At 36.9% G+C, this 21,110-nt stretch overlaps 3 protein-coding genes across 5 annotated transcripts in view; 1 reads left to right on the top strand and 2 right to left on the bottom strand.

The window, feature by feature from the left end:
• LOC127437441 (POC1 centriolar protein homolog B-like) overlaps positions 1 to 4,309 on the bottom strand; it is a 54,670-nt gene extending 50,361 nt beyond the window's left edge. Inside the window, exons 1-3 of one of the 2 annotated variants that reach the window (XM_051692355.1) lie at positions 3,804 to 4,309; positions 1,575 to 1,659; positions 1,324 to 1,495 (exon numbers count right to left, since the gene is read on the bottom strand). In XM_051692355.1, the coding sequence (XP_051548315.1) occupies positions 1,324 to 1,495; positions 1,575 to 1,659; positions 3,804 to 3,818 (272 nt within the window). In that variant the 5' untranslated portion in view covers positions 3,819 to 4,309. The remainder of the gene's footprint in view (positions 1 to 1,323; positions 1,496 to 1,574; positions 1,660 to 3,803) is intronic. The other variant, XM_051692356.1, reaches the window with a different exon arrangement.
• A 136-nt stretch (positions 4,310 to 4,445) lies between these two features.
• Positions 4,446 to 10,385, top strand: cep41 (centrosomal protein 41). 2 transcript variants are annotated; one of them, XM_051692358.1, is made up of 11 exons: positions 4,446 to 4,598; positions 4,988 to 5,051; positions 5,135 to 5,182; positions 6,010 to 6,071; positions 6,211 to 6,277; positions 7,045 to 7,195; positions 7,499 to 7,668; positions 8,040 to 8,107; positions 8,519 to 8,633; positions 8,903 to 9,118; positions 9,213 to 10,385. In XM_051692358.1, exons 1-11 carry the CDS (start codon positions 4,566 to 4,568, stop codon positions 9,341 to 9,343), a joined length of 1,125 nt encoding a protein of 374 aa, XP_051548318.1. In that variant the 5' UTR covers positions 4,446 to 4,565; the 3' UTR covers positions 9,344 to 10,385. The 2 variants fall into 2 exon arrangements, with proteins under 2 accessions (XP_051548318.1, XP_051548317.1); XM_051692357.1 differs by lacking the exons at positions 4,446 to 4,598; positions 4,988 to 5,051; positions 5,135 to 5,182 and adding an exon at positions 5,229 to 5,930.
• Positions 10,386 to 12,312: 1,927 nt separating this feature from the next.
• Positions 12,313 to 18,606, bottom strand: LOC127437445 (carboxypeptidase A1-like). The gene is made up of 11 exons (XM_051692360.1): positions 18,529 to 18,606; positions 18,035 to 18,116; positions 17,762 to 17,896; positions 17,410 to 17,508; positions 17,136 to 17,237; positions 13,789 to 13,887; positions 13,556 to 13,666; positions 13,327 to 13,417; positions 13,036 to 13,235; positions 12,860 to 12,944; positions 12,313 to 12,593 (listed from the first exon to the last, which is right to left on the bottom strand). Exons 1-11 carry the CDS (start codon positions 18,591 to 18,593, stop codon positions 12,406 to 12,408), a joined length of 1,257 nt encoding a protein of 418 aa, XP_051548320.1. The 5' UTR covers positions 18,594 to 18,606; the 3' UTR covers positions 12,313 to 12,405.
• Positions 18,607 to 21,110: the final 2,504 nt, after the last annotated feature.

Raw genomic sequence — 21,110 nt, 5'->3', positions numbered from 1 at the left:
GTGACTGTACTGAGGTTGTTAATTGATGAAGCCACCCATCTGCATTACTTCAACTTCCTTATTTAAAAATCACGTTTGATAGCAGAATTCATTGTAAACAACTACATTACCCATAGTCCAGAGGATAAAGCTTCACCAATCAGAGAACCGCAGCCAACGAAGCCCGTGAAACGTGCCTCAGAGCGACCGCCCACTCCCATGAACACTGTGTATGGTGTAACAAGTCGGTGTCTCTTCACCATTAAACTACTTATCTATTTGTACATATTGGAATATTTTGCAATAAACGTAAAATAGATTGTTTTTCTATAACTAAAATCAACAAACTAAAATCAATAGTTTTATATATTCCCATCGTATTTTATTCAATGACATCATTCGTAATGCTTCATGGGATTGTAGTCTGTGCCCTCATGAAAGACGGTAAGTACATAGCCTTGTACCTTTGTCTTTTTGTCCAATTTTCAAATACTGTTTTGTCTCAAAACAAATTTCGTGATGTTGCGATTTACTTCGGAGCTGGCTGGTTTGGTTCATGATTTAGCACACTTTTATGGAGGATTTTATGAAAAGTCTATGGAAGAAATGAATAGGGAAAATACTTCTGGAAAACAGTGAGCGGGCACTGTTGTGCTCTCTAGTGTACCCAAAAATGACAATTCTCTCCTCATGCCATCCCAGATGTGTATGACTTACTTTCTTCTGCAGTTAGAAGTCAAGTTAAGATTTAGAATAATATCTCAACTCTGTAGGTCCACACAATTCAAGAAAATTGTGATTTTAGATGAGAACAGACCAAAATATATCTCCTTTTTCACTATAAATCTTGGCATCAACAGTCTCCTTGGTGATCATGATTTCAAGCTTGATTACACTTCCTAGCGACATCTAGTGCTCGGTGCATTCGTCAAGCAATAGGAAGTGTAATCAAGCTTGAAATAATGATCACCAAGGAGACTGATGATGTCACGATTTATAGTGTAAAGGAGCTACATTTTGATCTTTTCTCACCCACTGGATTGCTTCCAAAGACATGGATTAAACCACTGTAGTCTTATGGATTACATTAATGCCGCCTTTATGTGCTTTCTGGAGCTTCAATGTTCTAGCCATCATTCACTTGCATTGTGAGGACCTACAGAGCTTAGATATTCTTCTAAAATCTTCTTTTGTGTTATGCAGAAGAAATAAAGGGGATGGCATGAGGGTGAGTAAATGATGAGAGGATTTCCATCTTTGGTTGAACTATTCCTTTGACACACAATAAACACATAACAGCACAAACAATGGGAAGCTTGAAAGGGGACATCTGTTCTCACTTACATGTTGGGTGTCCACACTCGAACTGTCTGATCTCTGGACGAAGATGCCACCAAGGAACCACTTGGAGAAAAATTAACCCCTGTAATGACATCTGTGTGACCCACAAACCTGAATGCCCTGGCTTTGGGAGAGAGGTTCCAGATCATCAGGGTCTTGTCAAAGGACCCAGTAGCTGCAAAAGAAGACATCTTTACATAATGGAAAAGAAGAGAAGAGATATTTCATTATATATGAAAAGATATTTGACGTACCCAGCTGTTTATTATTGGGGCTGAAGTCGGTGCAGGTAACAACATCTTTATGTCCTTTAAAATGCCTCTGAAGGGTTGGATCCTCCTGAAAAGTACGGAATCATAAAGAATGAGACCTCACAGTTTCAAATAAATCTCATTTTGGACTGAATTATACTAATATCAATACTTTTTCAAGTTTCCAACTAATATAAAGCTTTTATGTGAAGCCATCCCTAACAATAAGCCTTGTTGCCATCTCATGGCACAGTGATGGCATCAGATGGCAGAACCATATTGCCATATTTATGTACCATGGTATCTATATGGCACTCCATGGAACTTAAATCAAACAATATATTCTGTCACCATTGTACAAATATAAACAATAATGGTTTTACCATGGTACCTGTCCAAAACATCATGGTATTACCACTGTACCATGTCTAAAAAGTAATGGCACTTTTTTAAGTGAAAAATTATATACAGGTGCATCTCAAATTAGAATGTCATGGAAAAGTTCATTTATTTCAGTAATTCAACTCATATTGTGAAACTCGTGTATTAAATAAATTCAATGCACACAGACTGAAGTAGTTTAAGTCTTTGGTTCTTTTAATTGTGATGATTTTGGCTCACATTTAACAAAAACCCACCAATTCACTATCTCAAAAAATTAGAATACATCATAAAAAAAACATTTTTAGTGAATTGTTGGCCTTCTGGAAATTATGTTCATTTACTGTATATGTACTCAATACTTGGTAGGGGCTCCTTTTGCTTTAATTACTGCCTCAATTCGGCGTGGCATGGAGGTGATCAGTTTGTGGCACTGCTGAGGTGGTATGGAAGCCCAGGTTTCTTTGACAGTGGCCTTCAGCTCATCTGCATTTTTTGGTCTCTTGTTTCTCATTTTCCTCTTGACAATACCCCATAGATTCTCTATGGGGTTCAGGTCTGGTGAGTTTGCTGGCCAGTCAAGCACACCAACACCATGGTCATTTAACCAACTTTTGGTGCTTTTGGCAGTGTGGGCAGGTGCCAAATCCTGCTGGAAAATGAAATCAGCATCTTTAAAAAGCTGGTCAGCAGAAGGAAGCATGAAGTGCTCCAAAATTTCTTGGTAAAGGGGTGCAGTGACTTTGGTTTTCAAAAAACACAATGGACCAACACCAGCAGATGACATTGCACCTCAAATCATCACAGACTGTGGAAACTTAACACTGGACTTCAAGCAACTTGGGCTATGAGCTTCTCCACCCTTCTTCCAGACTCTAGGACCTTGGTTTCCAAATGAAATACAAAACTTGCTCTCATCTGAAAAGAGGACTTTGGAACACTGGGCAACAGTCCAGTTCTTCTTCTCCTTAGCCCAGGTAAGACGCCTCTGACGTTGTCTGTGGTTCAGGAGTGGCTTAACAAGAGGAATACGACAACTGTAGCCAAATTCCTTGACATGTCTGTGTGTGGTGGCTCTTGATGTCTTGACCCCAGCCTCAGTCCATTCCTTGTGAAGTTCACCCAAATTCTTGAATCGATTTTGCTTGACAATCATAAGGCTGCGGTTCTCGGTTGGTTGTGCATCTTTTTCTTCCACACTTTTTCCTTCCACTCAACTTTCCGTTAACATGCTTGGATACAGCACTCTGTGAACAGCCAGCTTCTTTGGCAATGAATGTTTGTGGCTTACCCTCCTTGTGAAGGGTGTCAATGATTGTCTTCTGGACAACTGTCAGATCAGCAGTCTTCCCCATGATTGTGTAGCCTAGTGAACCAAACTGAGAGACCATTCTGAAGGCTCAGGAAACCCTTGCAGGTGTTTTGAGTTGATTAGCTGATTGGCATGTCATAATATTCTAATTTTTTGAGATAGTGAATTGGTGGGTTTTTGTTAAATGTGAGCCAAAATCATCACAATTAAAAGAACCAAAGACTTAAACTACTTCAGTCTGTGTACACTGAAATTATTTAATACACGAGTTTCGCAATTTGAGTTGAATTACTGAAATAAATTAACTTTTCCACGACATTCTAATTTATTGAGATGCACCTGTATTTAAGATTAGATTAGATTCGGCACTTTTGTATATGTAAACGTTTGCATTATTGCTATAGTCTTCACACATCATATCACGAAACATTTCACCATGTTAGCACAGTCGCAAAGACCGAATTAAACTAACATCTTGCTAAAACTAATAAATTATGCTCAAGTTTGCTCTTTAAAATATCTCTGCTATGTCCTCTTACCATTACAGAAGCCATTCTTACGGTAAAAGTCTTAAATGTTCTTGCATGTGTGCAATTTGTTCTTGTTCTTAAAAGTAAACAAGTGAAACTCCATCATGTTGAGCCACTTCCCATCTGTCAAACAAGCCGCGTTTGACCCAGACCGGACTAATCACAACCCGAATCATCGAGCACAGAATGCGAAAACATTTCCTGAAAATCCCGTTAGATTCGAATTATTACTCAAATGCATTCACATCTTTTAAAGTAGTTGCATAAAATAGTAAAGACTAATATACACAGAAAAATATGTTAATCCTTAGTCAATGGAAACCGCTAAACGGTAAAATAGCAACAGAAGTTATTTTGGGATTAAATCTGAAATATGCACGATTCACTAGAAAAAGATTATACTCTCTTTGCACTTAATTATGTAACTCATCCAAATGTTAAAATAGAATATATTCGAAATCCAAATTATTCTCAGGAATTACTAGAAAAAATACACCTAGGGCTGTAAAATCACTAAACATGTCATAAATGCGTCGAAACCGTCTCTCTATGTCGCTGCAGAGTTGCAACAGGTGGATTAACAGCGTTGGAAATAACGCCGTTGCTTGGCAACTCTCTCAAACGGTAAAATCGTAGGACTCAACATTGATGTCGTAAGAACAGCGTCACCGATTGGATAAACAAACGAACGGTCCAATCAGCAAAGGCGTTGTTCTAAGACGCGACGCTTTGAGTTTTGGTAGCTAACGTTAGCCGCCGTGCAGCTGGAAAATGTCGGTGAAGCGGGCTATCGGCGATTCAGAGGTCAGTGTTTACATTTTTCTGCGAAGTTGAATGTGTGTTTGAATGCAGTTTGTTGTTTACAATTTTGTGAAAGCTAGCTCAGAGAAGTGTTTGTCAGGTCCTCTGGGGGAATCTGACACCCGGCGCTGTTGCTCCTCCGTTGCCATCACCAATCTGACTATCAGCAGCAATTTAATTCTGATGCTGATTTCTTCAAATGCTAAAAATCTATCTCAACTAATGGGTTTGATACACCTTAGCAACGTTTGTTTCTACAGTGACATTAACAAACTAGCCATTTCATTTAGCACACATCTGTATGACGACCATTATAGTTATTCAGTGTATTATTTTCTTCATATATAAGTGTTAACCAGTTCAGTGGCTTGCTTGTCTGTATTTGCTCTCAGTACTTGAAGAAGAGGATTCCACAGAACTCCAAATATCAACATGTAAAAACACGGCTTGATACAGGTATCCTTTGCTTTTATATTGCATTTAGATATTCATTGCCTATATGATCAAATGTTTCATGACTAATCCATCTTATTTGCTAGGCTGCAGCCTGACAAAGTACATGGAGAGACTAGAGGAGACGAGGAAAAGTAAGTCCGCCTGCACAATAAAGTATCAGATATTTTTTACATCAAAATGTCTTGGTGCAGTGCCTTCAGAAATACAGGATCACTTCAATGTGTGTATACAGCACTTGTACGTAACCTGTTCTAAATGACGGGATACCCTTAATTTGATTTGATGAACATTAAATTCAAATCACATCACTTTTGCTTCAGAATATAGACTTTCACTGCTAAGATCACATAATGACTAAATGTTTCAGCTATTGTGCCTTTAAATAAACTTTTTGTGATAACAGGAGATGCCTTGTCCTACTGTTATTTACTCACCTGATATGGAAAGAAAGGCTACTTTGTCCACTTTTGGTCATCTTGTTACAGGTTAATTTCTCTGATTTCTCAGGGATAAGTAATCCTCATTCCTTCTTTTGGCTGCATGAGCAGAGGATGGTGATTTGTGCTGTAGATTACAACAATTCCTTAGTCAGGCTGTTGTCTATAGTGGAACTGAGATGCATAACCTCATCCAGCAGTGTCATTTGGCATCCTACAGTGGGTTTTAGTGGTGAGGCTGGACTCTGGAGTTCTTGCCAAAGATATAAAGAGATGTTGACAGAGTTTGACTCAGTCTGTATTTGGAGTTGTCTTGTGAAAGAGAAGTTAAGAGTGCCTACTGTAGCTTTTATCAGAATGGAGTTAGATATTTTGGGAGTGAATTTAAATGCTGTGTCTTTAAATGATGATGAGGTGAGAAATGGTAATGCTCAGGATCCAGGTGAGAGTTTACACAAGTAATGTGCATCAAAAAGAGGTTCTCTGCACCATTTGAAATACTCTTGTCTTTTCCCCCCCAGATTACAGATATAGGAAGGATGAGCTATTTAAAAGGCTAAAAGTGACAACTTTTGCACAGCTGGTGAGTGAAGAAGGAATTTCATTGAGCTTTGTTTATTTTCTCTTGTGGTGGATATACAGTAGGTGTTAGAAGTTGATAAGTGATAAACTGGTTATTTGAATTAATTCTAAAATATGGATGCCTGTGTCTTTTTCCTTAGGTAATCCAAGTTGCTTTAGTGTCAGATCAGAATGACAACATTTCAGATGAAATGGCCAGATTAGATGGTACGGTTTCATTTCTCTTATATGTTGCTCAAAATTTTTTCTCAGTTGTGGTGCTTGCAAAGGCTATTACTATTATGCATACTTGGGGTTAGAAATTTAAACAAACCTCTAATCCTATGTATTAAACTTGATCTGATTTAGGATGTTGCATCTGGCTAATGACAAAATGTTAGAAAAAAAATCAACAGCTATTACATTACAAGAACAAACTTTATTTTTGTGCTCCATCTAGTGTCCAAAATCAGTAGTACATCCTTCATCTGTCATTCACAGTGGAAATAACATGATCATTTTAATTTGCTCTTAACCAACAGAAATTGATTTAGCATTTAGCATTTGATTTAGCATTTAGCAATTTAGCACATGTCCTCAGACTATGCTGATGTGTATATTTTTAAGTTTTGTCATGGACATTGTGCACACAAATAAATGCATATTAGTAGTTATAGTTATAGACTTGCAATGAAAAAGGAGCCCTAGCTGTATAGCGATACCACAATATCATAGAGACATAGAGGGCTCTGTAAGCAACCAACCAAAGCACCCTAGCAAATTGCATGCACTAAGACCACTCGGAACATCTTAGCAACCGCATAGCAAAGCCTTGGCAACCACCCACAGCACCCTAGCAATATGGCTGCGACTTTTGCACAGGAAAGCACCATCTGTTCACCACTCTGAATCTAGTTTTAGTTCTATCTCTGATACCTGCTTCACAATAAGGTTACTTCTCTTTGGTTATTTTTTATTTTTTCATGTGGTTTCAGATGATGTTTCAATTTTCTCTGAGTCATCGCGACTGGACCGTCTCTCAGATCACACTAATGGCTCTCCCCAGCCTACGCTTCTTCCCCCACAGAATATCAACAATGATGAATCGGGTGATGCTGGGTTTTCACCTAGATCCACGCTCCAAAGGTACTGTAGTCTCATCGCCTTTCTATGTGTAACATACACACATTCGGCTTCTTTGGCTATAAAAGTACCCCCCCTTCTAACATTTCCTCTATTGTACGCCCACAAGAGCTCTCATTGGCCAGGCTGCTTTCTCATGGCCCCAAGCTCCATTGAGCCTGTTTTGGGGGCAGAGAAGTGCAAACAGACTCCGTCCTCAGAGACCCTGTGGGGGAATAACAATGAGATGCAACTTACATTCACCTATAATACTGAACACTCCTGACTGTCCTGATTCTGTGTAACTGAGAATGTCTCCACTCATAGTGTTATCAGTGGCGTGGGAGAACTGGATCTGGATAAAAATGGGAAGAAGACCATCCAGCTATCTCCAATGTCTACCTCCAACACCACAGAGTGCCCCTATCTTGACTGCCCATATCTGTTGCTGGATGTAAGGGACAGAGACCAGTACGACCAGTGTCATATTATCAGTGGTAGGCAACTTACCTGAAAGGGAAAACAGTATTTTGTTTTAAAAAACACACCCATTTAAAGGGATTGTTCACCCATAATCATTTAATCATTTCACGCTCGTGTTGTTCCAAACTTGTATGACTTTCTTTCTTCCGTGAAACACAAGGAGATGTTAAGAAGAATCACAACCTCGGTCACTGTTCACTATCATTGTAGGCAAAAATATGCACTGAAAGCGAATGGTGACTGAGGCTAACATTCTGCTCAACATCTCCTTTCGTGTTCCACAGAAGAAAGCAAGTCATATGGACTTGGAACAACAAAAGGGTGGGTAAATCCCTTTAAAAATGCCTTTAAGAAATAATGTTGTCTGTTCTATCTTTGCCCACAGCATATAGTTACCCTATTGCGACCTTATCTAGGACAATGAACCCATATACTAAAGAAGTTCTGGATTATGTATCCTTTTATTGCTGATCTTTTATTTCATAATAAATCTGTTAATGGTTAGTTGACACATCCTGCAGTGTTACATGCTGTACTCCACCTAAAACTATTTAGTATTTTGCAAATTATTTTATAATTATGCGTGCAGTTTTTATGACCTCATTAATTGAGACACTACATGGAATAGTTGTACTTTTAATTTGTAAAATGCATTTCTGACACCACAGGACCATTTAAGAAGGAAAACCAGTCATAGTACCTAAAATATACACTTTTCTTTATACATTCGTACAAATTTCAACCAAATTGTTTTATGTTGATTAAAAAAAAAAAAAAAAAAAAAGCTCATGGACATGTTATGTGTCAGCTACCCTAATTCAAATGTAAATTTGGACTGTATGAAAGTCTTAAACAACTGTTTAGAAAAACACTTCAGGAAAAATCATAATCTTGTATGATGAGGACGAGAGGATAGCGAGTCAAGCAGCCACCACCATGTGTGAGAGGGGATTTGACAATCTCTTCATGTTATCTGGGGGTGAGTCTTTGTAACTGCTGCTTCTGAGATCAAGATGTGATTTTACTTTAATTAAAATATAGTTAGGGTGTCTATTCACGTGCATGCATGCTCCAGCAACAAAGTTCCTTCTCAGTGTTTGCGTTTTACAGTGTCATTTGTGAAGTTGTGTCCTTTCTGTACCAATGAAGTAGTGGTGTAGTCAACTTGAGCCACCTTTATTTTGTCAAAATCATGCGTGTATCAGAATGGCATGCATGAATGGCCACCTCTCTTTGTTTCTTAACAAGGTTTAAAAGTGGTTGCTCAGAAATTCCCTGAGGGAATGACAACCGGCTCCATTCCCATCTCTTGTCTGCCATCACCTCCGGGACCTGCAGGCCGTAAACGATCTGTGCCACAGCAGACGCCACAGCTAGCAGAAAAAAAGTGGCGGTTTACCTCGGAGGACCTCAGCAGAATCCAGCACTTCCTGGAAGAGGTGTTCATACCCAGCGAGCCCAGCAGTGAGTCATATATCTGATCAAACTGAACTATATGTTCTTATCTTATTTTTTGGCTAGCTGAACACTCCATGTTTTTTTTAATTTCCTATTCTAGGTCGTCTCAGCAGCAGAATGTCAACTAGCAGCGCTCGTTCCAAAGCATCTAGTGTTCGGAGCAGTCGACAGGGCTCGTCTATAGCAGGGTCAGACAGTGCCCGTTCACAGAGTAGTAGACCTTGGAAATGACCCCTATTGTTAACTTCATCATCGTCGTCATCATTTTAATGCAAATAAAATCCTAATGTTTTACTTTAGCAGGATTCCTGTAAACATCTGTGATGGACACACTTAAGTTCTGGTGATTTTTATTTTCACTGTCACATGCCATGTGCACATGATTTCATTATCAGTAGTTTACACAACTGGCACTTTTTTATTTCTTTGGTTTATGTACGTGTTATATTACATCCTTGCACTGCAGGCACCAGGTCTAAACTAGATCGTTAAAAATGTTCAATCTGTTTGTGATTTGCCGCTGTCAAAAATGATTCTTTAATATTAGGGCACAAAGAGCTAATTTATTCTAATGGCTTCGTCCGGCACTCATTGATTTTAATGCATGTGTGTAGGGTTCTTGTGTATTTCACATAGATGTATAGTCAGCAGGTTTTAGTGAGAGAGCTCCACTAGTGGTCATTTTACTTTGCTTTAGATGTGCTGTGCTATGCTATGATCTGTACATTGAGCATGCTGGTTTAGCTAGAGTATACTTACTCAGCAGGTACATATGCTGTGCTGCTTAAGAAGTATTTTAGATGTGCTATTTTTATGCCTTAAACAAAATGTGGGGTGGAGGCAGTGGCCTTGTCTATTTGTTCAGTGCTGATGTTTTTGTTTGTTTTAATGTTTTTCAAACCAGTGCAAAAAGATTTCCCTTCATTTCTATTACATATCGTCAAGCGTAACCCAAAATCAGCATCTACTCAACTGCGATTTGAATGTTACGAAATGAAGATGTACTTAAGATTAATAATGTTACTCTATAGCTTTGCAGTTGCGAAGTCTTATGAAGGAACTTCAAGTGCATTTAATGGAGCTGCTATTAGCTTTGATTTTTTTATTTTTTATTTTCTGCCTTTGTGTTTTCCATGTTTCTGTGACTGAAGTCAGTTAATTATCCCTGTTTTTCAAAGACCTTGACCAATGACAAATTTAATTTATGTAATGAAAACTACTTGGTTTGTTATTTTGTATTGTAAGTCTGAATAAAGAGCCATTTCATATTGTAGACCCAACTGATATTCAAGTGATTACCTTGAAAATGTATCATACGAACTGTTGGCACATTATCTAAATTGAGTGTGGCAATGATGCAAACTATTCATCAGGCGACAAAATATTCAATTTGGAATACAAAAATGTCACAGGCAGCTGATGGTAAGTGTAGATACGAAAAGAGTAGAGCAATTTATGTTAGAAATAATCTGTTGAAAATCAAGCACAGTCTTTACTACAACTGCGTGCACATGTGGTTTCTGAATGGACAGTATTGCCGCATTTTTCAAAAGTGGGCGACATGGGCAATGCCTTAAAGTTAGATAAATAACAAATGTAATAATATAAAAAAAAAAAAACTTAAAGGGATAGTTCACCCAAAAATGACATTTCTCTCACATTTTACTCACACTCATGCCATCCTGGATGTGTATTACTTTCTTTCTTCTGCAAAACATACATAAAGATTTGTAGAAGAATATCTCAGCTCTGTTGGTCCATACAATGCAAGTGAATGGTAACCAGAACGTTGACTCTCCAAAAATCATATAAAGTCAGCATAAAAAGAATTCATATGACTCCAGAGTGTAAATCCATGATTTATAAGTGATATAAGTGTGGGTGAGAAACAGATCAATATTTAAGTCCCTATTTCACCATAAATTTCCACCTTTGACCTGCCCCGACCAGTAAGTGGTGATGTGCATGAAGAATGCTAATGGCCACAAAACAAAAGAAGAGGAAAGTGAAAGTGGATATTTATAGAAAAAAATTACTTAAATATTGATCTGTTTCTCACCCACACCTATCATATCACTCCAGAAGATGTGAATTTAACCACTGGAGTCGAATGGATTACTTTTGCGCTGACCAGAAGCGTAACTAGAGGGCAGGGTGGGAAGCCGCCCTAGGGCCCGGGGTGAGATGGGGCCCGCAACGGTCGACCAAAAGAAATCACAAAAATGACCGCGGGCCCGAGGGGTGATGAAAAACGACCAAGTTATGCCACAGGTGCTATTTCTGCAGATTCAAAGTTCTGGTCACCATTCACTTGCATTGTACGGACCTACAGAGCTGAGATATTCTTCTAAAAAAACGTTGTGTTCTGCAGAAGAAAGAAAGTCATACACATCTGGGATGGCATGAGGGTGAGTAAAATATGAGATCATTTTAATTTTTGGATGATCGTTCCCTTTAAGCTTGATGTTTCCTACATGGAAGTCGGCAGAACTTATAAAAAATGCTAGTAATGTTTTCTCTCTCTCTCTCTCTCTATACTTTGACATAAAAACACACTGAAAATTGGGACTGTAACCAATTAAATGTTGCATATATTTCTGCCTACTATTTTGTTTTCATGTCATGAAGCACATATTCATTAAAATTTTATTTTTGTTGCTAGTTTTCAGAAATGTATAGACCTTTTTCAAAGCAGTGCCATCTTCGATTTTTGATGGGAATGACAACAAGGTTGTGAGGGATGAACTCAAGCTGTGTCCCAAACGACACATTGTACGCTATGCACTTACAAAATATACTATGCACTCAGCCATGTAGTGTATGAATTTTCAAAGTGTAGTATCATCCCAAATGGAATACTTAACACTTGGAGTGATGGTAAAGCATTCAACTCACATTTGTAAGGTGCTGTATCCACTGAAGTTTTGCTAGCTGCTACATTCTTCATTATTTAAAGCTGTTTTATCAGACCAGCAGCACAGCCAGGTAACTCCGCCCCATCCGCTATGTACGGCAAGCTGCGTGCACTGAGTGCATAAAAAATCAAAGACGGTGGTGCGGTGAATAAGATCAATTGTTAAAAAAACAAACAAAAAAAATTACTTGAAATGCGCACATAAGTATATGCCTATATCCCTATGAAAGCAGCTCTAACCCTTTTTATCCTGTTGCCAGTGCAGACACTCTTTCTTTGGCAGAACCATGTTTACTTCATTTATTTGATATGGTTATTTCCATTGCTTTTCAATCAGATTTTTTCTGCTTTGACTCATAATGGATATTCTATTGTATGTTTAATATGGATTGTTCTTGGTATGCTCCATGATGGCCATCAAGGCTAGCCAGGTCTCCTCAGCAGTGGGGATGATCTGATTGGCAGGCAGCAGGAAACCATGGCGACCAGTGTCTCTCAGCTCAAAGGTGTAAGAGTACTTGATGCCCTGTTCATATGTCCAGTCAACAGTGACTCCATCGGCTTGGTCTGAGAACAGAGAGATTGTTAGTGTTGAGACCAATGAGCCGTCAATGAGCCACAAAAGTCCAATGTAGAAGACTCAATCGTTTGATGAAATGACACCCTCAGAAAGGTGGTAAATAAAGGTTAAATTAATTTGTAACTCCAGAAATTATTGAGAAGTCAGGGAACTTCTGAGCAATTACTTTTAAACCTTGCCTAGGAACAAAGCGAAGATGCAATCAATGATTGTCATTTTGAAACTTTACAAAATTAAAGGGTAAATAACTTACAGATGGTGGTAATGATGCTGCCAAACGTGTATCCAGTGTTATACAAAGACTGCAGTTCAGTTATGGCCTTTCTGGCAAGTTCATGCTGAAGAGACAATACAGAATTAATTTGACATATTCTGAACAGAGCTGTTGAAGTACCTAATATCCTAACAGTACTTTTTGTACATGCATACCAGTTCTGCCTGGTCTTTGGCAGGAGTGTGTGTGTATCCGTATGGATAGAGGAGCATCTGGGAATAGCTGTGAATGGACATAAAGGCCTTGAGGTTGCCATGAGATTTCACAAAGTCCACTATAGCCTTGACCTCTGGCTCAGAGTGTGCACTGGGCCCATGGTAGGTCTGAGAGCAGGGATTGCTACTGGCACCAGGACCTATACATGAAAGAGAGCAAACAGTATATCAACCAAGATCCCAAACCTTACAAGTGCCATAGCAATGAACACAACTGTATTGGCTCCTCACCTCCAAAGCTAGTGTCCCAGTTCCTGTTGGGGTCAACTCCTACACAGCTGGAGCCAGGATTTGGCTTTCTGGTTTTACGCCACATGCGGTCCTAAACCAAACAAACGACCATATTCAGAGAAATTTGAAATAAGTTATGCCGTATTCTCATAACAAACAGTCGTTTTTTGTTTTGTTTTTAAGTTAACATTCATGTAGAGTTTTCCAGGTATCAGACTCAGAAACTCACAGAGGTGTGGGTGTAGTCGAAGCCGTCAGGGTTGGTGACAATTTCCAAGAAGATATCATAATTGTTAAGGATATCGGTAAGGATGGGGTCACGTCCGTAGTCATTAACGATCTATGCAACAAAGAACACAGGCTAATTCTACATAGCAATACCAACAAATGTGCTTTCTTCAGTCTTAAAACGCATGTAGAGTAGATCGTATTTGTTGACACAGAATATAGATTACAATTAACCTTTTTTGCAAACCATATTCCACTGGCCTGGGTGACCCATTCTCTTGAGTGGATGCCAGTGTCAATCCAGATGCCTGGATGATTCGCTCCAGTGCTGAACTGAGTGAGAGAACATAAGGTCGTATGACTATTAATTCTTCTGAGATGTAGTTATAACACATTGGTTACATCCCAGTTTGCATACCTTTACTAAGGTCAGAATGTATGTACTGCACTGATAATTGAGCATAAGGGGTAATGAGCAAGATTTGTCAAAAAAAAAAAAAAAAAAAAAGCATGCACTGATGTACAGTATGCTTTCCAAATCTACCAGAAACAGGTTTCCTCCCTAGAAGTTTTTGGATTTAACACATTATTATTTAGGACATACCCTTCTTAATCAAACTGGGATTCACTCATTCACTTCCAACACTATTAAGTCACACTGTAAAAAAAAACAATTTTTTTACCAATAAATGTAATTTTTTTCCCCCCTGTATTTCAAAATGACAGGAAATTTTTATTAAAATTACAAGAATAAACTGTTTATCGAAATGTGTCGTGATTTAACAAAACAATTCTGTATAAATGGAATACATTAAATATCTGTTTTTAACAGCTTTTAAATGACAATTTTAACAAAACTAACTGTAAAAATAAAGTATACTTTATTGACAAAAGTAGCATCATTCTCACTAATTTTACAAAAAAAATTTGCTTTTGTTATGGCAATATATCACTGTCAAATACATAAAAATACTGTTAATAATACATTTAAAAATGTAAAATTGCAAGAAATATTGTCATTTTGCATAACTTAACCACTACTTTACTTACATAAACTGAAAAAACACAGGTATTGACTATCCTATGAGACAGTTAAAAACTAAATTTGATCTGATTTTGACGTTCACTTTATCACTACATTTGTATTAACTGAAAGATTTTATTGTTAAATAAGTGCATTTCATGTTATAAAAACCTGTGTAAAACCATAAAGTTAAACTGAAATGTTTATAACTGTGTTTTACACTTCCTTACATTTATATGACATGTAAATCAAGCATAATTATCCATCACTACATTCCCCTATCACCATCATTCCAAAATACATCATATAACGCCTACTAAAAAGGATTTGGCCTGAATGAACAAAATGAGCTTACTGTGTATTGAAAGAATCAATTAAAATTTTTATGTGATGTGCAAAGCAAGTTAAACATTAACATTAAAATATTGAGCTGGAACAGACACCTTTATTGTCATGCGTATTAATTTGGACCTAATATCTACTTATGTACTGAACTATCCGCTAAAAAATCGGCTAATTCAGCAGTAGACAATTTATCCTGTTGCTGTCAAATGTTTTTTGACAGCTATATAGAACAGCTTCTATTCTTTTTATATTAAATATGTTTACTACATGCAGTTTGCTTTTATATATATATATATATATATATATATATATATATATATATATATATATATATATATATAAGTTAACGTGGCTTAAAAATTATGTTAATACAAATCATTTTCATGATTTCAACAACATATATATTTTTTAAGTTGTATAAATATATTAAGTTTGCAGAACTTTACATTTTGAGTTATGGTTAATTAAAATAAACATTAGTAATTGCATATTTTTATTGGGCCAAAATCATTTCTTTTAATTTATAGTTTCTGAGAAAAACAAGTTATGCACACTTGTAAAAGTAAAGACAATCAGTTGCCTCAAATTTTTTAGGTTAGTAGAACTTGTATGGGTTTACAGTATTTTTAAACCCTCCAAAAATTTGCGCCATTTACTTCCATTGTAAGTGCCTCACTTAAAGAAAAGAAAGGACGATCCAAAATAGTTTTGTGGTAATCAACACTAACACAAATGCTTTTGATTGAGCTTAACTTGTATTGAACCTGTATTCCCTTAAGCTTTGAATGTGGTATGTACAACAGACTTCGGAACTTTTTTCCAAAAAATGGACTAGTTTCATATCATGTGCTGCCTCTGTAGTCTCGTTTGACAGTCATTGAAGAATGAGAAAATAGGATTGACATTTATAACTGGCATTATAACTAGTTCTAGTAACTTGACCTAATTGACTTCATCTAGCGTGATATAAACATGTAGGCTATACAAGACAATAAGGCTTAAATGTAGGAGAACATAACTGATTCAAGTTAAATGAAAACCATTCATTCATATTAAATGAACCCCATTCATTCAAGTTAAACGAACACCATTCATTTATGTTAAACTAACACCATTCATTCAAGTTAAACTAACACCATTCATTCAAGTTAAATGAACACAATTCATTCGAGTTAGTTTTACATGGTCCATTTTATTGTGTTTAAATTGATTCCATTTTGTTAAGAGAACTTGTTTCAATCACGTGGAACCACTGTCCATGACTGAATTATCTTCAGGCAAAATGCTATTTGTTTGAGTGTAATTTGTAATGTTCAAATGTTCCATTGGAGGTTAATTCTGCAAAAATGTCACTTTTTCAGTTATTTTAGAGTATTATGCAGACAAACCTTATCCTGCTTCAATAAGATAATTAGTTTTCTGCGGTTTACATTTTTTAAATGAAGAATGACACAATGCAAAAGTACAGTTAACCTACATTTAGAAAAAGAAAATGCATTTATTTTGACAGTATTTGAATAAAAAAAATATATTTGACAGGTTTTTTTGCTACACTTATGGCAGTTAATTTAAACCTGGGCTGTGTGTGTGTGTGTGTGTGTGTGTGTGTGTGTGTGTGTGTGTGTGTGTGTGTGTTTTATAAATAAATGGTCTTAGATTTACAATATTTTTTGTAATAACAATAGTAATTATCTGTACTTAAGCTTTTCTTTATCATTCTTTTAAAGATAATTATTATTATTAAATATAGTGTTTTGAAGGTGTATGACTCTATTCTAACAATTAATATATGTTAAAAGTAAAAGATTTCATGGAATTATATGGAGATTTTTTGTAGAATTACATTAATAGATGTTAATTATGGTAAAGCTAATTACTGTTTTTTTTTTATTTTATTTATTTATTTTTTTTTATACAGTTTATCTATGTTTTTAATCTGACAGTACTTTTCTATTTTTCAACAGACATTTTCTGGCACCCCTGCTGCCAGAAAATTACCATTTTTTTTTTTTTTTTTTTTTTTTTTTACACTTTGTTTTTTTTTTCAGTGCATGGCATATACTGTATAATAAATACATTTAAAGTTTAATTAATTAATAAAATATAGTATATCATGGTCGGTGGTTGCCTAATTCTAAAATATTTGGCCTGGTATGTAAAACAAGCAAGTTTATAGAATATCATAATACTAATATTTAAGTTTGTAACCTACCTTCAGGACATTCAAGGGACGACCCTCATAGCTCTGACCGATCACAATTTTGCTAACCAGATCACTGTGCTCTGCCACAAGCATGTCCATGAATGAGTAAATCTGAAAACAGTATGGTGATAACCAATTGATTAAGCATAGTTTGTGTATAAAACAGTTGTGTTAGCACACAAGGTTTTGAGCTTCATAAAAAACATGGCTACTAAACACTTAAACTGTAAATAATTGAATAGCCTACTGTAAAATCCAAGAGGTTACGAAGTGGATCACTCACAGTGTTTAGGTCATGGTAGTTGGAGTAGTCAAACTCATCTGTAGTTCTTGGAATGGGACGGGATTTCAACATCTGACGTTGCTCCTCATCCAACAAAGCCTTATAGTACAATAAGATTACAGTTTTATATATATATATACACACACACAGTATATACGGTTTAATAGAAAGACAAATTTGAAATAATAATTGGTAAAGGCTTTATGAAGATGTGTGTGTATATATATATATATATATATATATATCTTCTAAACTCTATGATGATTGCATGATTGTGACAATCAAAAGTTAAGTTATTCTTATCCATATAATTCATAGTACATTTTCTTGCAAAGTTTTGAGATATTCCCACCTGAACATCCTCAATCATGACACAATACTCAAAATGATTGTATGCCAAGAAAGCTCTGACTGCCTGAAGACTGTTGAAGGGAACACAAACATCCACAGGCAGGGACTCACGAATGGGCTCCCTCCAGAAGTCCAGCTGAACATAGGGGTAAATGTATGATAACACTTTATATTACTGAATGATTTAATTTTTCAAATAACTAATAGTAATGTTCAAGTAAATTTATTCCAGCAGATTTTAAACAATCATGTCTGGACTTGACATGGGACTTACCCCGAGATGTACTTGTTGAGAGATCTCCTTCAGGAGAGTGATCTGTGCCTCATCTTTTGCTGTGATCCGAAGAACCTGGTGTCTGCAGCGATATTAATACTATCTTTAATAAACTTACCCAGAAATCACACAGTGCTTTCCACAGGGCTGTGCAGGTGTTGTGGTTTGTGCAGCACTGTACACATTGGCCTGCATTGAGTGGCTGAAATTGCAAACGAGGAAGGACAACTAAAAGATAATTTGACAAGATTTTTAAAATATAAGACTGAATAAAATAAATACAATATTCCTCTCCTTCAGTTTTATTATGCCAATGATTACCCTTCCACCACTGAAACACGGACGAGTGCTCTAATCAATGAAGTGTGTTTTCACTGCTGTTTCTGTTCTCTTTCAGTCCATTATCTCATACAAAAAAAGTAACAGTAACAGTAACTGAAAGAGAGATTACTCTATTTGGACATCGCAACGAAAAACATGATTTGTGAACTCACCCTTCAAAAGTCTCTTTGCCAAACACGGCCACAAACAGAGCAGTTAGAACCAGTAGCCCCCTCATTTTGCTTCTTGGACTAATTTATGACAGTAAGAGACACCCTATATATACTATCATGGTGGTTATGAATTTGTAGGTGTGGCGATAAAAGGGTCAGGCAAGCCTGCTGTTTTGGTTCCCACAATCTTGTTAAATCCTGATCTAGAGTTACAGGGATGAGAAAATCACATCTGTTTTCTTGCCTGTTACTTAATGTAGCAACATATATACTGACAAGAAAACTTGTTGCTATATTTATTATTTCAAGTCCTTGTACCTTGGTTTGCTGTCGATTGTCTGGTCCACAGTTTGCCTCAAGTTCAACCCACAACTATCATCTTTCTTAGTGACTGAAATGTTTGAAAATGTAGATCACATAAATTAAAGAAGATAAACAATGTTGCTTTGTGAAGCTTTGCTTTTGCATCTTGCGGAGCCTAATGAAGGAACTTCAAAAGCTTTTACTGGATCTACTCTCAGCTAGTGCATTGACATTTACAACAATACAATGATACAGTAACTGTAAAACTATTATATATATATATATATATATATATATATATATATATATATATATATATATATAAAATATTGTGCTCTATTTCAAGAGCAGAAAACTTTGATTCGCCTCTAGTCAGTCAGGAATCCTCTGTGTCACGAAAACCTCCTCTAAATATTCGTAATTATTAATAAACCTACATTATATGAAGCTGTAACATGCATTGGTTGGTGTTGTAAATATTGGTATTTGAAATATTGTGCAAGTGAAATATATTATTTTTGTTTCCACAATATGTTAAAGAAATATTTTGATTTTATTTTAGTAATATATTTCAGCCACTATATGGGGTTTCCAGGGCAATCTTTTCCCATGCTGAAATGATCAGGGTCCTTCTTAAATTTTTTTTTACAAAAATAATAATAATTCTAACATTAGGATCCTTCAGAACCATAGAATGCAGTGCGTCAGGTGCCACACACACAACACAAAAGAATAACAAAAAGTTTGATGAACTTTCCTCATTTTACACTTAACATAACGGAATATGAATAATAGAAACTATCCTGCTTTCTCCTTTTTTCTGAACACACAACAGCCATCATAGATGTGTAATTGTGGTATCCGTGTGATGTAAGGTGATCAGATCGAGACATTTTTGCATCTTAGTTTCAATAAATGCTTATTTTTTTAACTGGTGAGGAAGTTTTGAGTTCTGTCAGTTACAGTATGTTTTATTTATTTTTTTCTCCCCCTTTTCTCCCCCATTTGGAATGCCCAATTCCCAATGCATTCTAAGTCCTCGTGGTGGCTTAGTGACTTGCCTCAATCTGGGTGGTGGAGGACGAATCTCAGTTGCCTCCGCATCTAAGACCGTCAATCCTTGCATCTTATCACGTGGCTTGTTGAGCGCATTACCGCTGAGACGTTGCGCATGTGGAGGCCCATACTATTCTCCGTGGCATCCATGCACAACTCACCCCATGGCCCATCGAGAGCGAGAACCACACATTATAGCGACCACGAGGAGGTTACCCCATGTGACTCTACCCTCCCTAACAACCGGGCCAATTTGGTTGCTTAGGAGACCTGACTGGAGTCACTCAGTACGCCCTGGATTCGAACTCGCGACTCCAGGGGTGATAGTCAGTTACAGTATGTTTTCATAGTAGCCTGCATCAAGCTACTTTATCTTAAAAGATCAAGAGAAATATGATTCCACATGATATACCCCTTTAAACCATTTTTGATTTTTCTAGATAAAATAACACTTGTTAAAATGGTTACATGACCTTACACATTGCTGGTTTACTAAGCATAATTGCTGAAGATCATGCATGTAATGTGTTGATGAAATGTGTATATTAAAATGAATGCACTGTATTTAGCAGGTATATAGAGCATCAAGCAGTTTTCCCATTGTTTTTCACAGAATTTGTTTTATTAACCAACTGTTGCTCTGACCCCCATCATCAGCAAATGCTTTGAGAGGCTAATCAGAGATTACATCTGCTTTGTGCTGCCTTCCTCACTGGACTCACTGCAGTTTGCTTACCACAACAACCGCTCCACTGATTATGTCATTGCATCTACACTACACACTGCTCAAAAAGGTTTGTAGACTACAGCTCATCATTCATCACCATAGTGCCTTCCAAGCTTGATATGAAACTCCGGGCTCTGGGCTTAAACAGCTCGCTGTGCAGCTGGATCCTTGACTTCCTGTCAAGCAGACACCAAGTGGTTAGAATGGGCAGCAACATCTCCTCATCACTGACTCTCAACACTGGAGCCCTGTTCTCAGCCCACTCCTGTATTCCCTGTACATACATGACTGTGTGGCAACACATAGCTCCAATGCCATCATTAAGTTTGCTGATGATACAACAGTAGTAGGTCTGATCACTGACAATGATGAAACAGCCTACAGAGAGGAGGTGCACACTGACATGCTGGTGTCAGGAGCACAACCTCTCCCTCAACATCAGTAAGACCAAGGAGCTTGTGGTAGACTTCAGGAGAAAAGACAGAGAACACAGCCC

Source organism: Myxocyprinus asiaticus, chromosome 48 (assembly GCF_019703515.2).
Source record: "Myxocyprinus asiaticus isolate MX2 ecotype Aquarium Trade chromosome 48, UBuf_Myxa_2, whole genome shotgun sequence".
Taxonomy (NCBI): domain Eukaryota; kingdom Metazoa; phylum Chordata; class Actinopteri; order Cypriniformes; family Catostomidae; genus Myxocyprinus; species Myxocyprinus asiaticus.
Note: the sequence above shows the minus strand (reverse complement) of the source record. Positions and strands in the feature narration are given on the sequence as shown.

Bases quoted from the DNA above. Each gene is read 5' to 3' on its own strand.
- cep41 (XM_051692357.1), top strand. From the start codon at position 5,603: ATGGTGATTTGTGCTGTAGATTACAACAATTCCTTAGTCAGGCTGTTG. The intron at 7,196-7,498 runs GTACTGTAGTCT...CTCCACTCATAG, and splicing joins CCTAGATCCACGCTCCAAAG to TGTTATCAGTGGCGTGGGAG. The intron at 9,119-9,212 runs GTGAGTCATATA...TTCCTATTCTAG, and splicing joins CATACCCAGCGAGCCCAGCA to GTCGTCTCAGCAGCAGAATG.
- LOC127437445 (XM_051692360.1), bottom strand. From the start codon at position 18,593: ATGAGGGGGCTACTGGTTCTAACTGCTCTGTTTGTGGCCGTGTTTGGC. The intron at 13,418-13,555 runs GTGAGTTTCTGA...TGTTTGGTTTAG, and splicing joins TCGACTACACCCACACCTCT to GACCGCATGTGGCGTAAAAC. The intron at 13,236-13,326 runs GTGAGGAGCCAA...TTTCATGTATAG, and splicing joins CTGGGACACTAGCTTTGGAG to GTCCTGGTGCCAGTAGCAAT.